Below are 18,783 nucleotides of genomic sequence, written 5' to 3' on the forward strand. Positions count from 1 at the left end.
CTCCAAAAAAGGTTCCTGTGCCACTTGCTCTTGACATGACCAACAGATGCTGCCCAATCCTTGGTGGGAAAACAGCATTTTCTTAAGGTGATGAGGCAAGATCCTGCTTGCCTCAAAGAACATACAGATCCTGGCACTCTGGAGGACCAGGTCCCTGCTATCTAGGATGGGACTACATTCATAGTGGCAGAGTGAAAGCAGGAGGATGGTGGAAACGAGGTGGCAAATGGAAGTATACCCCCCCTCCCCTCCCCATCAAAATAAACACGTGCCCTGGGAAACACCAGAGTGTGCTGCAGTGAGCAGCCCAGCACACTGAGTTTTAGCAGCCTGTGAAGGAAGCTAGAAAATGTCAAACCCCAGTGAAAACCCATAAAAACAGATCAGTTTGAAACCAAATGCCAGTTGTTCCAAATCACTTACACTGCTCTGAAGAAATCCATTCTCTATCCTTGAGGGGCATTCACACAGCTGAGGGGATTTCTGAGGTTACAGTAACAGGTCTTTAGACATTTACTGGTGCAGAAACCTCAACCTATTTCATGCACTCATTCCTCTAAACCAGGAAGTGAGAATGTCTCCCGCTTTGATTTTCTTCCTTTTGTGTCACCTAATCTCTATTTACTAATCTTCCTGATCCAATTAGAGACAATAAAACATTATATGTCTGACACCACCTCTTTGGTTTTGTCCTTGGACCAAAAGAGCCCTTCCCTTTCCCTTCTCATCCATGAGATGACGTAGTGAACAACGGTACAAAAACACCTGCAGAGAGGCCCAGGGAGGTCATCAGCACCTACAGCTCCCTGACATGAGCTGAGAGCACCTGAGATTCCCCACAGTGCTTAATGTATTCATCCTCTTCTGTGGACACACAGCTGCCCCACCCCTGGCCATCTGTGACATTAAAAGCTCGGGGAGAGTCCCCTTATTCCCCTGATATTTGGTCAGCATATTTCAGCTCATAATCCTGCAGTCCCTCCTCACCATATCTGGGAACAGCCTTGGGACACTTCTTTGCCTCTGTGCACAGAAAGATGTAGCACCAGCCTGTGGTGGCTGTGCCTCAGTAAAAACTGACTGTCCAGAGCTTCCTTTGTGTAGCTGTCCTCTCTCAGCTGGCTGTGCAATGCTTTCCCTTGTCACCTTTGGCCTTCCAGACCAGCTTCCTCAAATTCTCATTACAGTGATCTAACATATGAAAATTTAAAAAGGGAACTCAAATGCAGTAAACACACAAAATGTTGCCTTGGTACTCCAAGCTTTGTCACACTTTTGATTTATATTGTCTACAGCAGATTCCCTCTACTTTTGATGGAATTTTGTTCATTAGAAATCTGCTATTGCATGACCACCTATGCATTTCCACTGGCAAGAGCACACCCCCAGTCTTTTGCCTGCCCTGTCCCCTAATCCCTGCCTGCAGTACAAATACTGCTATGGTAATCTACTAATCCTTTCCCCTTTGCAATCCTCTGATAGTTTCCAAGTCATAGAGCAGCATCACATGAAAACAAAAAGGTAGCTCTGGACAAGACTTGATCACCACATACCAAAACACCTGCTCTGCCTTTGAGTCAGCCTCCTGCAGAGGCTGTGGACAACATGCTGAGCACAGGAGATATCTGTAGACAAAAATCTATGTTGGCCCTGGCAAGACAGGCATGGAGAAACAACTGCATGCTGCTGGTCATGATGTAAGGTGGGCAATCACACAGCTTTGTGTTTACTGTAGCTATCTGAGCCTAGACTGGTGGAAACCAAATCCCATGGAAAAGTCAAGTGTCACAGGGGAAGGGTTGTTTCTGGGGCCTGGATTTTGTGCTCAGGGCCAGAGAGGCATCCACATCTTATTTTTAACCATAAACCCATGAGGCTTGTTATTGTCACACAAATAGTGACAATCACCTCAGCCTCCTGCAGGTCTCCCAGCTGCCCTGCCTCCCCAGCTACAGAGGTTCTCCAACACCACCACCACCTTCCTACTCTTAAAGCCAGTCCTAAATACCAGATAATTATTTTTTTACAGCTGCATTGGGAGGTATGCCAGGTAATTTCATATGATTGTTCTCATACTCAATTGGAGAAGATGATCCAGAGAGTGAAGTAATTTCCCTGAGGCCAGAGTGAGTCAGATCCGTGTCCTTCTAAACACAGACATTTCTGAAAGGCTTTTTAAACCATAGGAATGGTTAAAAATAGATACAGAGAGAGGTGAACAGCCAGCACAAAACTGCGCAGGCCTTTGCAGAACTGGCCTTCTTTCAGGGATCAAGGTTTTGTATGAGGAGTGTGTTACCAAAGCAGCAGGTTCTATGAGCTGTTACTTACCAAGCACTGAAGCCTTCACAGTGAAGATCTGGGGAGCCTGAGGGCTCTCAGCTCATGCCATTAGTGGCTTTTAAGCTGTGAGGGCAGACAGGACAGGCTGGCAGGGCCTGGAACACTTTGTAAGACCCACAGCTGGTGCCACTGCTCTTCTCTGCATGGAGTGCTGTGCAATGGGGTGGACCAGCTCTGCATCCAGGCTTTTGGTGGCAAAGGTAGCCATGTCATGCTGTTGTTGCACCCTGAATGTGTCATGGGACAGGAGCCTGGTGCCACATGACCTCTGTGAGTGGGACACTTTGTGGGACAGGTGACTTGCATGTTACTTCTTCCTTAACAGTGAGTCAGCACCAAAAGATGTCCCAAAGACAGCTCTGTGGGTAGGAACCAAACTGGCTGCATTGTAGCACACTCTCTAGGGTCTGCAGGTCCATCCTGGATCCTAAGAGACAGGGGTTGTCTGCAGAGGCCTAGGAAGTTCCTCTGGGACCCTCCATGGGAAAGACACAGACATGTCCCACAGCAGGATTCCCACCTCAAACACCAGGCACCCCTCTGCAAGCACAAGGTGCTGCATATTAGCTTCAGATCTATCTGCTTTAGCTCTTTTCAAGTGACAGATTTTCACAATACCCTCTTGTCTGCTCTAAAAGGAGAAGCAAATCCTGTATCAATGGTAACCACAAGAAGCTGGTATAATTTTGAGTGCATGTTTGCAAAAACTGTGACAAAGATACTCAGCCTTGAAGGATAAGGGTGTGTAGGCAGTGAGGTATGCTTTGCTTTTATCTTGGACAACACTTTTCAATGCCTGGTACCTCAGCAGCTGCATTTCTGACCCCAGGGAGTTATGACTCACTGTTTGCAAATCTCTGAGCCACCAAATTGAAGGTATGTCTTGCAAAGCATGATCCTAAACTGAAATGCTTCTAAGTGGGTGTTACAGTTCCAGTTATTCTATTCCAGCACTCAGGGCTGGCTCCCTATCACTGCCTAAATTTCTGGAAAATAGAAATCAGCACTTCTTACTTTGTTTAGATAAACAGGATCTCTCTAGGTTTGTCTTCCTCAGTGAAGCTCTCAACCGACCTATGAGCAATGAGGCTACAGAAGATGCATTATCCCACCTACAACAGCCCAGTGCCAGCCTGAGGAATATCTGTTCTGCCCAGTTGCTTCAGACACCAACATCAGACCTGGGGCTGGCCTTCTGGGGGCTAAGGCTGTCTTTTAGTTGCTTTTGGGGTGACCTGTGTGGGGTTAAGTGAGCCACTGGCTGCCATCCTTTCTATTGGAGCGGATCAGTTCTGCAGTACAAACACTGGTAATCTACTAATTAGGAGATCAGTAGATCAGTTCACTGGACAAACAACACAAATATCAAATATTTCTTAGCAGGCAGGAGAGCTATGTGTGAGGGAGCCCAAGGCCTTCAGAGAAATGAATAAGAACAAATGACCAGAAGACCCTCATGTTTCTTTTTTACTTGATAATTGATGTTTTTCTTATCAGGAAAGTGACTGCATACACTACTGCAGACCAGTGCTGTTCAGAAGGGGTTAATGCTCCCTCTTTGGGAGACCTGTGATGGGATGGAATCATCACCATTCATCTGGAAGGGCATGATGAGGTTATCCCTTGAGAAGGGGCTACTGCTGACCACCACATCCACACATGCCAAGGTCCATGAACAGCTGGGCTTGGGTCAGAGGTTTTGATTCAGCCAGGCAGGGGCTCGGGGTGCCTTTGCTGGAGAAATGTAGATCCCAGCTGGCACTTGACAAAGCGTGATCCAGGAAAGTCTCTGCCGTTGCATTCAAAAATTTAGTAACCTGGTAAGAAATCTGCATTATCTCCCTGCTTGAACTCAGGGCTCTTGGAGGGAGCAAAAGAGCTGCCAATCTATAAATGACCCCCTCTTGTTTGCTGTCAGCGGGATCCTCAGCTTCCTGCTGTGTGTGGAAGATCCTGCAAAACTGAAGCTTTAAAATCCAAGTTTAAACTCTACATGAACAACAGGCTCCTAAGTAGATACACCAGCATGTGCTTCCTTTTCCAAAACCAAGCTGAGAAAAAGAAGTTGCTCCATGTGAAGATGACAACTCCCTTATTGTGTGGAGTGGCCAGTGACAATTACTTGCCAGACTTCATTGCCACTGAGGACAGTATCATGAACCACAGGACTGTACCGTTCTCAGCTGAGTCCTGGCACCACATTTGCCAGCCGTAAAGGGTCAGAAGGAAAAATGCAACAGCACTTATCAGAGAGATGGACACTAAATCCCACAGTGATGCCGTGGCACCGGGGCGCTGCACCACTGCACAGCCTTTCCTTCACCTTCCGTCCTTTATTCCGGGGACATACCACCTCCTGAAGTGACCCCAACAGAGGCACTGCACGCCCCAGAGCCTGGCAGGCAGCGGGAAGGCACAATGAAACCTGCAGATCCCTGCAGCCCGCTGGGATGGAGGTGCCCGCTCCCCTCGCAGGTTCGGGCGGCTGTTGTCTGTCCCAGCAGCCTCACCGGGACTGTTGCCGGGATCCTGCGGGAGGGAGCTGGGTCCTGCCGGGCATTAATTGTTGTCGTTGCCACGGTGAGGCTGCGGCGATCGGGGCGGGGCCGGGGGCGGGGCCGGGAAGAGGCTCCGCCCCGCCGCGCCCCCGCCCCGCCGGCGCGCCACCGGCGTCCCCTGGCGGCGACGCGCGGACATGGCGGGGGGCTGGGGGGACATGGCCGAGGGAACATGGCCTGTCGAGGGGCAGGTGAGGCTTTTTGTCACCCCTCACGGTGGGAACCGGCTCCATCGCCCAGTCTGGGCGGGGCAGAAGTGTCACCGCTGCCTGCAGCTGCCGGTCAGGACCCCAGCACGCCCAGCCCAGGTCAGGGATCTCAGCACCAACCTCTCAGGTGCTCCTACCTTGATTCCACTGTGGGCTCTCTCAATGTATTGATCTCTGTGATTTCAGTCAAACGCGGGTGCTGTTGCCTCCATCACTGGCCTTGGGAGGTTGCGGCCCTGGGACAAACAAGCAGATGGAGGGGTTGTAATTCTGTGTCGAGCCGTGCAAGGGTTTGCTCATCTGCAGCACAAGGGTGAGATTAAGCTGCTGCCCCACGAGCCAGCAGGTCTCCGCTCTGCCCATCGCTAGGACTCCAAGCTTCCTCCTCTGGAGCCTGGAAGGACAGCAGGTTCCCTGCCTTCGTGGTTCTCAGTGGCTGGCAGCATCTGTCTTTTCTGAGATATTCACTTTGCGCTCCTCTCTGCCCCTCTGGCTTTGCAGATGCCAGTCCTCCAAAGGCATTTTCAAGCTGTGGGTGTACCTAGGTCCTGTGTGAACTGTGAAGTACTTGAGTGGCAGCCCTGATCACACCCTCATTTTTTTATTTTATTTTTTTTTATATAGTTAAAACAGCACTGTTCCCTCTATCCAAAACATACTCTGGTCCTGTGATAAAATCCAGATCCACCCAGCCCAAAGCAGCTCTCCTTGTGTGGACCACATACCTTGCTCAGGTTTTGCAATTTAATTGTACACGTGTAGCAGACTTTTTTCATTCACAGCCTGACAGTGCCTGCCTATGGCTATTTCAGTTACATTTTTAGTAAGCTGTAAGAAGAGTTGAAAGTACTTTTTAAAGTGATGAAGTGTCCTCTTTTCCATAATTTTTTTTCTCCTTATTCAACAGCACTTATGACACAGTGATTTCAGCCCTAGCAGGACTCACAGATGCTCTCCCATGTTCTTCTAGGAGGTTCTCCTTGTGTGCTTCCCAATGCTTTGTAAAACTGCTGTGCACAGGCACTTTTTTCATTATTTTTTCCTGAGTTTTGTGGTCTGACAAGGAGAGAAAAAGAAATTTTTTTTTTTTAAACCAGGAAAATTTATTTTAAAGAAAGGTGAACACTATGAGGAGTAGAGAGGGAGGAGCTACTGAAAATAATTAACTTGAAAAAATTCCAGAGGAGCAGTCCCTTGACAGACAGTGCCCCATCACCACTCTTTCTCTGCCAAGGCAGGATGTGTTTCCAAAGTAGCTGAACAAAGAGTAAGAGCCAAGCTCCAACCAACCCCCTAAGTCCACCATTCCATGGAAATCACAGGCAAACCCCAAATAAGAATAACAGTTTGTTTTCCTCGGCTCAGTGTGAGTTGTGCTGGTGAGCTAAAAAATTAGGCTGTAAAAATAATGAAACTGGAAGACTGTTCTTCTTTTTCTTCAGTTGCTTTTTGAGGGCATTAGCAAGGCTAAACAAACTCTGCCATCACTCAGCCTCTCCATAGCTGTGCTCTCATGGCTGGCAACTGCAACACCTTGCTCAGGACTGAATAAAGAAATATCCTCTGCCTCCCATTAGCAGCCAACAGGCCGATTTTACATACACAAGGTTAAATGGTGAAACACCAATAAAATCTGAAGCAGGGAGTTTTTTTTCAGATTTGTATTAAAATCTTCAAGGCCTTGCCAGGATGACTTCTGCTATACATGCACAGCCCTGTTTACTCTCTCCTGTCCCTGACCTGGTCTCCTCAAAGAGCAATACATTGTATCATGATCCCTGCATATTTCTGGTGCAAGATCCCCACTGGTATGAGGACCACACCAGAACAAATCTTGGTCCCTGCTGCTACAGGCTTCAGTGTGCTTCTGTGGTCACAGCCAACCCCCTCCTTTAGAAAACAACTTCTCCTTCCCTCTTTGAGAACAAATTGCTCCGACAGATGACACAGCTCTGATTTTGGCATCAGTCCTGTAAAAACAGAGGAATGCAGAGCTTTTCCTGGGGTGCGGTTCTGTTCATGGCCTATCCTGCCAGAGGCGTTTATTAGACCACGATGGTCCCTCAGCCCTGGCAGATGGCTGGGCTGGCAGTGGCTCCACCGCGGTTGTTCCCCTCCCACTGCTCTGAGGTCCTGAGGGTGACACGCTCTCCTCACAGCACATGGGGAGCTGGGACACTCTGCAGTGCCTGGATGGCAGCAGGGTCTGCTAACCTCTCATGCTGCTTCCTGACCTGCAGCTCTCTGGGACAGTACTGCTGGAGAGGGAGAGAACAAAAAAAATAACATATAAAGAGAGAAAAAGCAGTTCTGAACTCCTGTCTCTCTCTGTTACTTGGCACCAGGCCTCAGTAGCCAGATTTGCACACAGGCACTGCACCCTGTCCCTGCAGAACACAGCCTGCAAGCTGTCCCTGAGCTGTCCTGGAGCTATCCTGGAGCTGTCCCAGCCACCATCACACCCAGCCAGGGGCCACGAGCAGCTGTGACTGACCCTCTGCATGAAGAACAGCCTGGCACTGCTCACAGGGTAGTGGCAAGAGGGGCCTGCAGAGCCAAACACAGCCTTGAACAAGCCCAAAGAGCCAAATTCAGCCTTGAACGAGCCCAAAGGCAGCACCTTTTCAACCCAAAGACAAATTTAGTCTATGTGGTAGGGCTGAAGTCTTGAAACAGATGATGCACAAGCTCAGGATGACTTAATTATCACGGTTTGGAATGGATCCAAACACAGGGTTAGTGTACAATAGTCTGGTTTAGAACTTGCTAGGGTCTGGGATGGGTCACATATTGAAACTGGCATTCGCCAGAGAGGTCAAATCCAGACTCTGGGATGAACCCATTGGAGAGCAACTTTTGGCCTGGGATGTAACAACTGAAGCCAAATTATTTCCAGGCATAATGGACATGTGCATTTATTTCTTTCCCTCCCTTTACCAAGAGAAGTTGCCCTAAGGGAGGGGGAAATAAGAGCTGGAGCTGTGTGTGTTATTAAAGAGGCCGACTGGAGTTCATTTATTCCATGTGACACATGGAAGGACAGTGACAGCCATTCCTAGCAGAGGAACTTGTAAACCCAACCTAGACAAGTGGAGGGAGTTCCCAGATGCAGCACCACTGGCCAGCCTTCAATTAGAGGCAGCTATTTTGCTCAGCCCCTCATGTTTCATGCCTATCCAGTTCCAGGCCCCAAAGCCCAGGTCTTTGGAGAAGGCCAAGATAAACTGGAGATTTCCTGGAGAGCAGAGGGACCCAGAAAATTGTCCTGGCTGGAAACATGAAGCTGAGGAGGTGGAACCCGCCCCTGCAGGCATCTCCTGCTGTGCTGCTGGAAGAGAACACCACTGTCACCCGAAACACAGTGACAGAACTACCTGCTTGTGCTGGAATATGCTTACAGGGCAAGTTGCCAAATTCACAGGCCTGGTGTCTGCATAAGTCAAAGGGAAATAAAAGGAATTTGCCAAGAAAATTTCCATGACAGGAATTTGGGGGACAGTGGGGTGGTAAGGGAAGAAAAGGAAGGCTAGCTGAGAAATTATGCTGTTTTGAACATAGCACACCAGGAGACATCCCATTCTATTTAGCCTTTGCCAAGGGGCTATTTGATTCTGTATCCAAATAAATAATATAGGAAATGCTCTTCCGATACTTGGCAATCTCAGGCCAAATCAAAGAATTATCTCTGTGACTTGTATTAGGATCTTAAAGAAAGATTGAGTCCTGGATCACATTATGCAAACATGAAAGGTCTGTTGTCCCACAGGGCTCACAGACAAAACCCTGCTCCAGCAATCACAGCAGACAACATCCGTTCCTTGCTTTTATCTGCCTTAGATGTTTGGGAATACAGTGTCAATCACCTCTTCCCCAGTCATGTGTTAAACCACTAACATTTTCCTTTCCCCAGCTGCCTGAAATCAGCGCAGGGCTGGTTACTGTACTCTGGCATCGCCTAGCTGTCAAGTTTCTGTGGGTTTTTTTTAACTGAAAATTTGGGTTCACCTTAAACTCTATTTGTGTTAAACCTCACCTTCCAGAACAACAACGCTAGCAAGATGAACTGTCCCAATTTGAGGCTCATTAATTAACAGCATAATCAAAAGCACCAAAGTCCATCCCTTTGCAGTTCCAGGTGCTATATCCCAGTATATCCACCCCGAAGCTCCAGCGGACTGTGCTATATGCCCAACACTTCCACCAGGATTGACACCTCTGGCCCCTGGGAGCCCAGGCAGGAACCGGCCACTGCTAAAAACAGGGAGAAACAGCTGCTTTGTGCCGTGGCAGGAGAGGAGGCTGAGGAGCACCTGAAAGCCCTGAGCATCGCCTAATATTCCTTATAGTTGTTTTTTCGCTCTTGTTCGGGCAGAAAAAGAAGTGGGAAACCCCAATAAGGCCAAACAAGCAGCGCTTGACCGGCCCCGAGGCCTGCCCAGACCTGGGAGCTCAGCAAGGGCTCGCCCAGCGCCCCGCGGGAACACCCAAGCTCGCCGACAGTGCCGGGGCGCCGGGAACCGCCGGAACTGCGCGAAGCTGAAACCATGCCCGGGACTCTGGAATAACCCGCCCAGCTTCTCTCCTCAGGCACCGCGGAACGGGGTTAGGAGTGGGGGCGGGCCTCCAGCGCCGCTGGGCGCCGCCATAGCGAGCCTCCTTCCCCATTGGACGCCGCCATAGCGAGCCTCCTCCCCTACTGGGCGCCGCCATCTTGTACCGTGCCCGTACAGCGCGGGCGCCGCCATCTTGTGCCCTCCCCGCGCGGTGTGCCGGCCATGGCGGGGCTGCTGTGCCGCCTCCTGCTCTTCTGCCTGGCGGCCGCCGGGACCAGCGCTGATTTAGTGCTGGAAGAGGTGCGGCGCTCGCTGGACCTCAGCACGCACCTGGCCAAGATCTCGGCCGAGCTCAGCCTCGCCAATGCGCCGGGTGGCGCGGCCGCCTCTGCCTTCCTGCTGGCGCTGGAGCCCGGGCTGGAGCCCCGCCTGGCCCACCTGGGCGTGCAGGTGAGTGTGAGGAGAAGGCACCGAGCACCGCGCCCGGGGGGCCGCGGGAGCTGCCCGGCCCTGCGCCCGAAGGGACACGTCGGCACTGGCGGCCCTCAGTGGCGCTCCCGGATCCCGGCAGCCGGACGGCAGTGGTGGTGGGGGTGTGTCGCGGCTGAGGGCGGAGGTGGGAGGCTTGCGAGGCGATGAGAGGGGCGATTCACGGCTGGGCGGGGGGCCCGGCCCGTACCCACTGCAGGGTCGGAGGAGCAGTAGGACGGTGCTTCCTTCTGTCCTAGTCCCAGAAGTACTGTCACTTTAGGTATACTCTACATACAGCAGAGAGAGGTACAGACGGTGCTGTACAGTATATGTGTATAAAGAGTTCTGTAGTATACCTCAACTCAAGCCATATTCCCCGAGGCTTGCTCATTTCCCAGTCACAAGGGAAATCACAAAAGCATTCAATCAGTATTTTCATTTGTGCAAGTTACTGTGACTGTGATGGCTTGGGAACCAGGATGAGGGAACATGGAAATGTAAGAGTTATCAGAAACTTCCAGTATATGGTTTTTCACACATTGCAATTGGTATTCATGAACAACATTATGAAAGGGCCTTTAATTTATTATTTTTTTTCTTACTACAGTAGTTATATATAAGCTTTCTGGGGGACATCCTCCTAAAAACTCCTTACAGCAACTTTACAAACTTTGCCCTGGATGTGTTGAGTCTTTTAAATAGCAGCATACTGATCCCATTTGTTGTTTGGGAACAGGTGAAAGGTGAGGAAGAGGAGGAGAACACCTTGGAAGTGAAAGAGACTAAAGTTAAGGGCAAAAGGTGAGTGTCACTCTCTAAGGTCAATACCCAGAGTTGTGCATAGGGGGGTTCATAATTGTCCTCACAGTGAAGCAGAGTTCCCAGTTCCATGTACTTAGAGATCACGAGTGTTTTCTTCCTCAGCTGTGTTCAGTCTCTTGTACTCAAGTGCCTTGAGTAATGCCCTGGCCCCCTGGGACACCAGGTGAGAGAAACATTTGGTCATGCTCTTACCCACTACTCCATTTTGAGCTCTCAGATGGTTGGCAGTGGTGACTACAGAGAGTTTAGTGCCCTGTGGCTGTGTATAGAGCATCACAGAGTACTGCCTGCTGTGACCCAGTGCAGGCTCTTCCTGCTGCTGTGAGAGAGGATGCTGCTGTTTGCATCAGGATCTGTGCTGCCAAGCTTGAAATATTATGTAGGTGCTGCAGGCAGGTGTTTTCTGAGCCATGAGAGCTGAGAGTTGCCTGTGAAGTGACTTTACCACTTTACCCAGTGCAGCTGGGTTTCAGGAGTACAATAGCTGTGGAGTTAAGTTGCCAGGGTAGACCGTGGCTTCTGACGTGGCTGGATGTCTCATGTGATTCTGCCCTTGGGCCACCAGGCATGACATGAAGTATGTTTGCTTCTGGCATCACCTCAGTCTGTCCAGTGCATCCTTACAGATTGGTGGAGTCCAAGTCCATTCTCTAGAACCATAGTCTAAAACCTTGCTCCCATTCTAGCCATTCCTTAATTTCAGATCCTGTGGGCAAAAGTCTGAGCGTGAACAGGTTTTGTGGGAGCAGGTGCTTAAGATGTTTGTGATTTGTCTTCTGGACTTGTGCTTCCTTTGATGCAGATTATTCCTGTAATCTGGAGAAGAATGGAAAAAACTCTTGCTGAAGCTTTATAAGTGCAGGATTAGGGAGGAATCAAAAACGGAACTAGGTGTTTTTTATGTGAACCAGAGACTGTAACTGTGCCTGGACACAGTTCAGGCTGTGCTGCTTCCCCAGCACAGTAATCACACTTGCTGGGACAAGACATCTCTATGTCTTGGAGCAGTAAAATACCTGCCCAAATCACACAGTACACATGTGATACACGGTTGCCTGTCCACAAGGGATGTTGCAGTGAGTGGATCTGAATGCTCTTTCAGAGGAGATCCCACATGACTTACTGGTTCTTCTCCTTTCCAGTGGGAAATTCTTCTCAGTGAAGCTGCCATCTCCTTTGGCCCCAGGAGCCAAGATCCGTGTCTCTGTTGAAATGGTTTTCACGCACGTCTTGCAGCCCTATCCCACCCACATCACCCAAAGTGAAAAGCAGTTTGTGGTCTTTGAAGGAAATCACTATTTTTACTCACCGTATGTCACCAAGACCCAAACAACCCGTGTCAAACTGGCCTCCAGGAATGTGGAGAGTTACACCAAGCTGGGAAATCCTTCTCGCACTGAGGACATGATTGAATATGGCCCCTTCAAGGACATCCCTCCATACAGCCAGGTAAATTTCTGTGCTAAGGTGTTGTGGCTCTGCAGAGAGCATTTTCCAGACACAGAAGATGTGTCTCAGAGGCTGGAGAGTGGGAAGCAGAGGCTTTCACATAGAAATCACAGGTCAGCCATGAGTTAGACCGTGTGCAGGCCAGGAACATGTGCATCTGCGAAGAGGGTTCTCTGTGGCACAAGGAGTGGATTACTGTGAGGGGAGCTTGCTTCTTACTTTAGGTCTGACAGTTCTTTTTTCCCCTCACTAGGACACTCTGAAGGTGCACTATGAAAATAACAGTCCATTCCTGACCATCACCAGCATGACACGAGTCATTGAGGTGTCTCACTGGGGTAACATTGCGGTTGAAGAGACGGTTGATTTAAAGCACACAGGAGCAGTGCTGAAAGGGCCTTTCTCCAGATACGACTACCAGAGACAGCCAGACAGTGGGATCTCTTCTGTCAAGTCTTTTAAGGTTGGCATTTTGCACATACATTTTTTTATAACTGTGGCTTCCCCCTTTCTTAGATCCCCAGAGGGAAAGAAAAATGCAGATGCCTTTTGTAAGATATTAAGATACCCCAGTAATAAGGGAATATTAAAACTCTGGTCTATTTTCAGAGAAAGCTTGTGTAGGATAGGAATAGCTTTTGGAAACAGCATGAGGAGGTTATACCCTTTATTGCATTTGCTGGTCCAACAGACCACTTACAAGGACATGTAGTGTTTCTCCACACTCTCACTCCTCCAGTCTCATGGACCTTCTAAATCCCTTACCCCCTGTATTGAGATCTCTGCTTTGGGTTTTCCACCATGCAAGGAGCACTCATTCTGTCCCAAGCCCTTTATTTTCAGAGTTGCCTCTCTGTTGTATCCTCTTCATGTTGAACTGTATTAATAATGGAAAGTCACCCATTCATTCCTTGCTCACAAGGCACTCAACAAGAATTAAAGCTGTGGCTCTGCTAGCCAGATGTAAAAAGTATTATGTGTTCTCATCTGAACCAAAGCCTTTCTCGCTGCTTGTAGCCTCCAGGATTGTGTAATTCTCTAGGGTGCTGCAGCCAAACAGAAATCTCATTTTGCTGACTGTAAAGCCAGCAAGCCCAGCCAGATAGGGCAGCAAGTTGGAGTGAAAAGGGCATTGCTGTCCTGGTGGGCATCATGAGTTCCCTTGCTGTCTGGGGAGTTTGAAACTTGGCTGGAGAAAGCATGTTCATTTGGAGACCCAAGTGATTTTAGTGCTGTCAACCACTTGTGGGATTGCTTATAATAGCACAATTTAACCACTCAGTGCAACTGAATAGCCATTTTGTCATGTCTTATGCGGGAGCACAGTTTCTCAATGCTTACCAGCCTTTATTGGTTTTGTCAGTTTCACTGGAAGTAGCTCCCCTCTGATGTACTCACTGCTGCTTCTCTCCTTACAGACCATTCTCCCAGCTGCTGCTCAGGATGTCTATTACAGAGATGAAATTGGGAACATCTCCACCAGCCACCTTCTTGTCCTGGATGACTCTGTGGAGATGGAGATCCGTCCCCGATTCCCACTTTTTGGGGGATGGAAAACCCATTACATCATTGGCTATAACCTGCCAAGCTACGAATACCTCTACAGTCTTGGTGGGTGGCTGAGGGGAAGGGAATAAAAAATGTCCTCTTGTGTGTTTAAAGGTAGTTGCTGTACAGAAAAGAATTGAAAGCTGTGGTATATAGGACCTTAGCAACAACAGTTGCCAGCTGTTTTTTCTAGAATATGCAAATCCATCTTTTTTGTGCTTCCTTCAGTTTTTTTGTAGACATCTGGTTAAAATATATCTGAGTGAGCTAGTGCCCCCTGCTGCACAATTATCCATGCAAATTCTGCTCCTGCCCGGGTGGGAGCTGAGCTTCAATGCTGTCCCTTGTTCTCTGAGGAACTGTAACCACTCTTTGCTCTGCACTCTTAGGTGATCAGTATGCCCTGAAGATGAGGTTTGTTGACCACGTGTTTGATGAGCAAGTTACAGACTCTCTGACTGTCAAGATTGTCCTGCCAGAAGGAGCCAAGTAAGTGTGATTCCTCCTGGCTTAATACTGCAGACAGTGCTGTGTTGATGGCAATTCTCCAGTCTGCTCTAATGGCCTGGGGACAGTGAATCAAAACCATGACTGTGCATATGGAGGAGATCTTGGAACACATCTTTGCTTCCTTGTAGAGCATTGTTTAAACTGCAAGATTGACCTTGTGCTAGAGGCTACAATTGCTTAGACAAGTCCTGGGTTACATCATCTCAAACACCATGGAGTCACATGGGAATGTCTGATTTTATCCACAGGAATATCCATGTGGACAGTCCCTATGAAATCAATCGTGCCTCAGACGAGCTTCATTACACATATCTGGACACTTTTGGACGTCCCGTTATTGTGGCACACAAGAGCAACCTGGTGGAGCAGCACATCCAGGACATTGTGGTGAGTGTAGCATCTGAGCAGTTGTGCCTCCTCTGAATTCAGCACCTTGGTTAAAACACCTAAGAAATAAACACTTGCTGGACTGCTTGCATAGTTCTGCTGCCTGAGGATAGGAGTTAACCCTGCAGTAACACGGGGCACTGCTCAGTGTTTGGAATTTCTCTTGTAGGTTCATTACACTTTCAACAAAATCCTGATGCTGCAAGAGCCTCTCTTGGTGGTTGGAGCCTTTTACATCTTGTTCTTCACTGTGATCGTCTATGTCAGGCTGGATTTCTCCATCACCAAGGTGTGTATGATGGAGAGCCCTGTGGGAATATAAGCAGATTTCTCAGCTGTTGAATGATGATTTTTCATACCACTAATTCTCGCTGAATGTTCTTCCCATTCCAGTATTTTACTGGTTGTTTAAAATCTTGAGCATTGCTGCTCCTGTAGGGCTGATCTGGTGTCATAAAGCTAACTAGAGTTTTGCTTGCTGCATAAAAAGGAATCCCCCTAAGAAGAAGGGATGTCTGCAGTTCTCCCTCTGTAGTGTTTTCACTGTTAAACTATTTGTTGGACTTGACTGAGTGCTGAAAGGTGCTTCCCCTAATCAGCACTTGCACCGTGCACCTAATTACTCAGTTAACTTAATTGCAAAGGGAAAAGTTTCTATAACAGTCCTGTGGCAGATTGCAGGCCTGGCTTGGTGCAGGTCAAAGATATGACTGCTTTGATCTTCCCTCCTGTCCTCTTGCAGGATCCAGCTGCTGAAGCCAGGATGAAGGTTGCCTGCATCACAGAGCAGGTGCTTACTCTGGTGAACAAGAGGCTTGGGCTGTACCGTCACTTCGATGAAGCAGTGAATAAATACAAGCAGTCACGGGACATCTCCACCCTGAACAGTGGCAAAAAGTCTTTGGAGATGGAGCACAAGGCCCTGACAAATGAAATAGCTTCTCTGCAGTCTAAACTAAAGACAGAAGGCTCTGACTTATGTGATAAAGTAAGAAATTCAAATTTGTTTTATAAGCTCTCCTGTTCTCGGCTCTGTCAAATATTCTGCATGAGTTTTAATTGGGGGTTTAGTTTCTGCAGCTAGTCTAGGTTGGGTTTCTTCATCTGAAAATGGCTTGATCTCTGCAAGGGCGTGTGAATAATGTTATTTTTGCAGTAATCTCACTTATGCAGCCATGTAAGCCATGTAAGTGTTGTTGGTAAACAGCTGCTTGTGCTCTTTCTTAAGCAGCCCTTGAAACAGCTGCATTTGTACAGATTAATGCTTTTGTAACACAATCCTGATGCTTCTCATTGTGCTCATGGCAGTGACACTTAAGCAAAAATGGAAACTATCAACACATTAACAGTTCTAACTCTACTACTCACACCAGTCAACCCAAAATCTTCTCCCTCATCTCTTATTTTCTTGCACATTTGCATTTGGTGCTGACAGTATTTTGGTAACACGATGCTCCTCTGGGGGTGTTTTGCTTTACCATGTTGAAAGCCATGGCACAATGAAAACACACCCACTATCTTTCCCTTTAATATATTTTACCTGAAACAGCCACTTAACCCCAAGTGAGGGACACTTCAGTCCCTAAGGTCCATATAAGCAACAGCCACCTTGATTAAATCATTGCAGACCTACCACTCACACACTATGAACATTAACTGTAGGGACACAGCTTCCAGCTGTCAGAGCTGTGATTTAGCTTGAAACCTTTAAAATGCATCATTAAATACACTTTAACAGTCTCTTGCCAGTATGGCTCCTGGGTCCTTGGAGCCCCTTTTATCTGCACTCCTTAGTTACCCATTCATGGAATATTCCTCATCATGTGATGGCTCGGGAGGCAACTTTCAGGGATTGGAGATGTTTCTACTAAGCACTGACTTCATCTTTTGCTATCATCTGCCATCTCTTCTATTCCAGTTTCACTGTAAGGACTTTTTTTGTTCAGTTTTGTCTCCTCTAATACTTCCTTGGTTTGTCACCCTGCCAGGTAAGTGAGATTCAGAAGCTGGATGGCCAAGTAAAGGAGCTGGTTCTGAAGTCGTCGGTAGAGGCGGAGCGGCTGGTGGCAGGCAAGCTCAAGAAGGACACGTACATCGAGAATGAGAAGATGCATTCCAACAAGCGCCAGGACCTGGTCTCCAAAATTGACAACATCCTTGATGCGCTGTAACTCTGCTTTAGCAGCTGTGCAGAGGGCAAAGGTATGAAGGGAGAGTGATACACTTTGAGCCAAAACTCATTCCCAGCAAAATTAGGGGGAAAGTTGATGTGGAATGTCTGAAAGTACATTTTGTTTTTAGATTTTTCTATAGACCCTGTCTGCTCAGCAGCACATGCTGTGCAAGGGACCACACCATCATGTTTGCTGGATAATTGGATTTCTTTCCCAGAGGTGAGACTCAGCCAGGTTATGAAACAGTCTCCCACTTCTGGTTTGCCCTGTATAGATGTGCTCTGAGTAAACCACACATGGAGCCAGTCTGAGCACAGACACATTCATGGCAAAGCTGAATGTCTCAGCTCTGGAAAGAATAAAAGATACCTTTGTTCTACTTTGAAATAAAACAGTCACTGCCTTGTGTCTACGTGTTGTGCTGGACTGGGGGGAGGTTGGAGGGGCTGGATGGCCCCATCCTGCCTGTGGCCAGGCGGTGCAGTTCTCTGTGGAACAGAGGTCAGCCCTGACCACTCCTGCTGCCTGTCAGCTGTGTGCCCTGAGCTGTGTCAGTGGTCTTTCACCTCACAAAGCCCTGACCCAGATGGGGGAGAAGGCCAAGCCCTTGTTTCCCAAGGATGTGCATGCACCTACACCCTTACAGGGAGATAGCAACAGAACCCCTCCTGCCATCCTCTTACTGTGTGCTGCATATGACAGAAGTCCCTGCATCCTTTGTGCGGCCCATGTTAGTTTTCACTTGGATACCTTGGGGGGTGTACACAATCTCCTGTTAGTATCAGTCTCCTAAGTTTTCCCTGTGCATCTTTGCCTCAGTTCACTGTTGACTATCCCAGATGTGCCTGCAGGGACAGCAATGCAGTTCTCCCCTACTGCCTTTGCCTGGCAGAGTTGTTTGGATCAAAGTGGTTAGAGACCCTCATACAGAAAAAACAGAAGGGCAGAAGGGGCTGTATGTCCCTCTGTTTGCCCTGATCTGCAGGTGGTGGCAGCTGCCTGTGGGTGGATGCATGTGCAGGGCAGGGCTGGTAAGTGGTGTGCAGCCTTCTCCACTGGGCACCTGGAGCTTCCTGTGGGAAGCAGACTCTAGGGAGTTTGGAGGTTGCCTGCAGACCAGGCAAAGCACATGGCTGCCCCACAGAGCAGTGGCTCACAAGGAGACTAGTGCCAAATGTGGCTGTGCTGGGGAGTGAAGGTTTGCCACAGTACCTGCACTGGCACCCTGTGAGGCTTGAGACAAACATGGCCCCTATGGCTCAGTGCTGCCTGCAAGTCCTGTGCTTGGATATGCACAAGCAGCAGGACACTTTTCCAGCTCTTTGCCAGGCTACCTGCACTGCTGTCCTTCTGTCCTGGACTTACATAGCCCAGGTCTGTCACAGACACACTCGTCTCTGCTCCTTACTGGCCCCTTTTATCTAAGATAAAAAGTTGTCTTTATCCTCTCCTGGGCTATTTTTCTCCTTGTACAGAGGATGCAGTTAGTTGGAAAGCCCTCTGCTCCAGACCACACAGCTTCCAAAGTGTGGTTTGCTCTGAATGTTTTGTAGCATGCCTGAGCCCAGGTACCTACCCACCACATTGTCACCAGGTACCAGCTCCGTCCCATGCCCACAAACCTCACCTGGCAGCAGAGTGAGCAAGCCTAAATTCCTGTCAATCTGCTCCCTGTGCAGGTGCTATGGGGAGCCCTGAGACAATGAGTCCTGCCTGACCAGCTGCAAATAGCTAAGATCAAATAAATTGTCATTAATCT

General features: G+C 48.7%; 1 protein-coding gene across 2 annotated transcripts; it reads left to right on the forward strand.

Moving 5' to 3' along the window:
• The first annotated feature begins 9,848 nt into the window (after window positions 1-9,848).
• RPN1 (ribophorin I) lies at window positions 9,849-17,432 on the forward strand. Of its 2 annotated transcripts, XM_015641341.2 has the most exons (11): window positions 9,849-10,113; window positions 10,871-10,935; window positions 12,099-12,405; window positions 12,659-12,868; window positions 13,824-14,016; window positions 14,343-14,442; window positions 14,712-14,850; window positions 15,020-15,139; window positions 15,593-15,838; window positions 16,839-17,052; window positions 17,152-17,432. In XM_015641341.2, the coding sequence occupies exons 1-10, from the start codon at window positions 9,886-9,888 to the stop codon at window positions 17,019-17,021; spliced, it is 1,791 nt and encodes a 596-aa protein (XP_015496827.1). In that variant the 5' UTR covers window positions 9,849-9,885; the 3' UTR covers window positions 17,022-17,052; window positions 17,152-17,432. The 2 variants fall into 2 exon arrangements, with proteins under 2 accessions (XP_015496827.1, XP_015496826.1); XM_015641340.2 differs by having other exon boundaries at window positions 16,839-17,432.
• The last annotated feature ends 1,351 nt before the right edge of the window (window positions 17,433-18,783 follow it).

The sequence above is a fragment of the Parus major genome, chromosome 12 (assembly GCF_001522545.3).
Source record: "Parus major isolate Abel chromosome 12, Parus_major1.1, whole genome shotgun sequence".
Classification (NCBI taxonomy): Eukaryota; Metazoa; Chordata; class Aves; order Passeriformes; family Paridae; genus Parus; species Parus major.

Bases quoted from the DNA above. Each gene is read 5' to 3' on its own strand.
- RPN1 (XM_015641340.2), top strand. From the start codon at position 9,886: ATGGCGGGGCTGCTGTGCCGCCTCCTGCTCTTCTGCCTGGCGGCCGCC. The intron at 12,406-12,658 runs GTAAATTTCTGT...TCCCCTCACTAG, and splicing joins ACATCCCTCCATACAGCCAG to GACACTCTGAAGGTGCACTA. The intron at 15,140-15,592 runs GTGTGTATGATG...GTCCTCTTGCAG, and splicing joins TGGATTTCTCCATCACCAAG to GATCCAGCTGCTGAAGCCAG.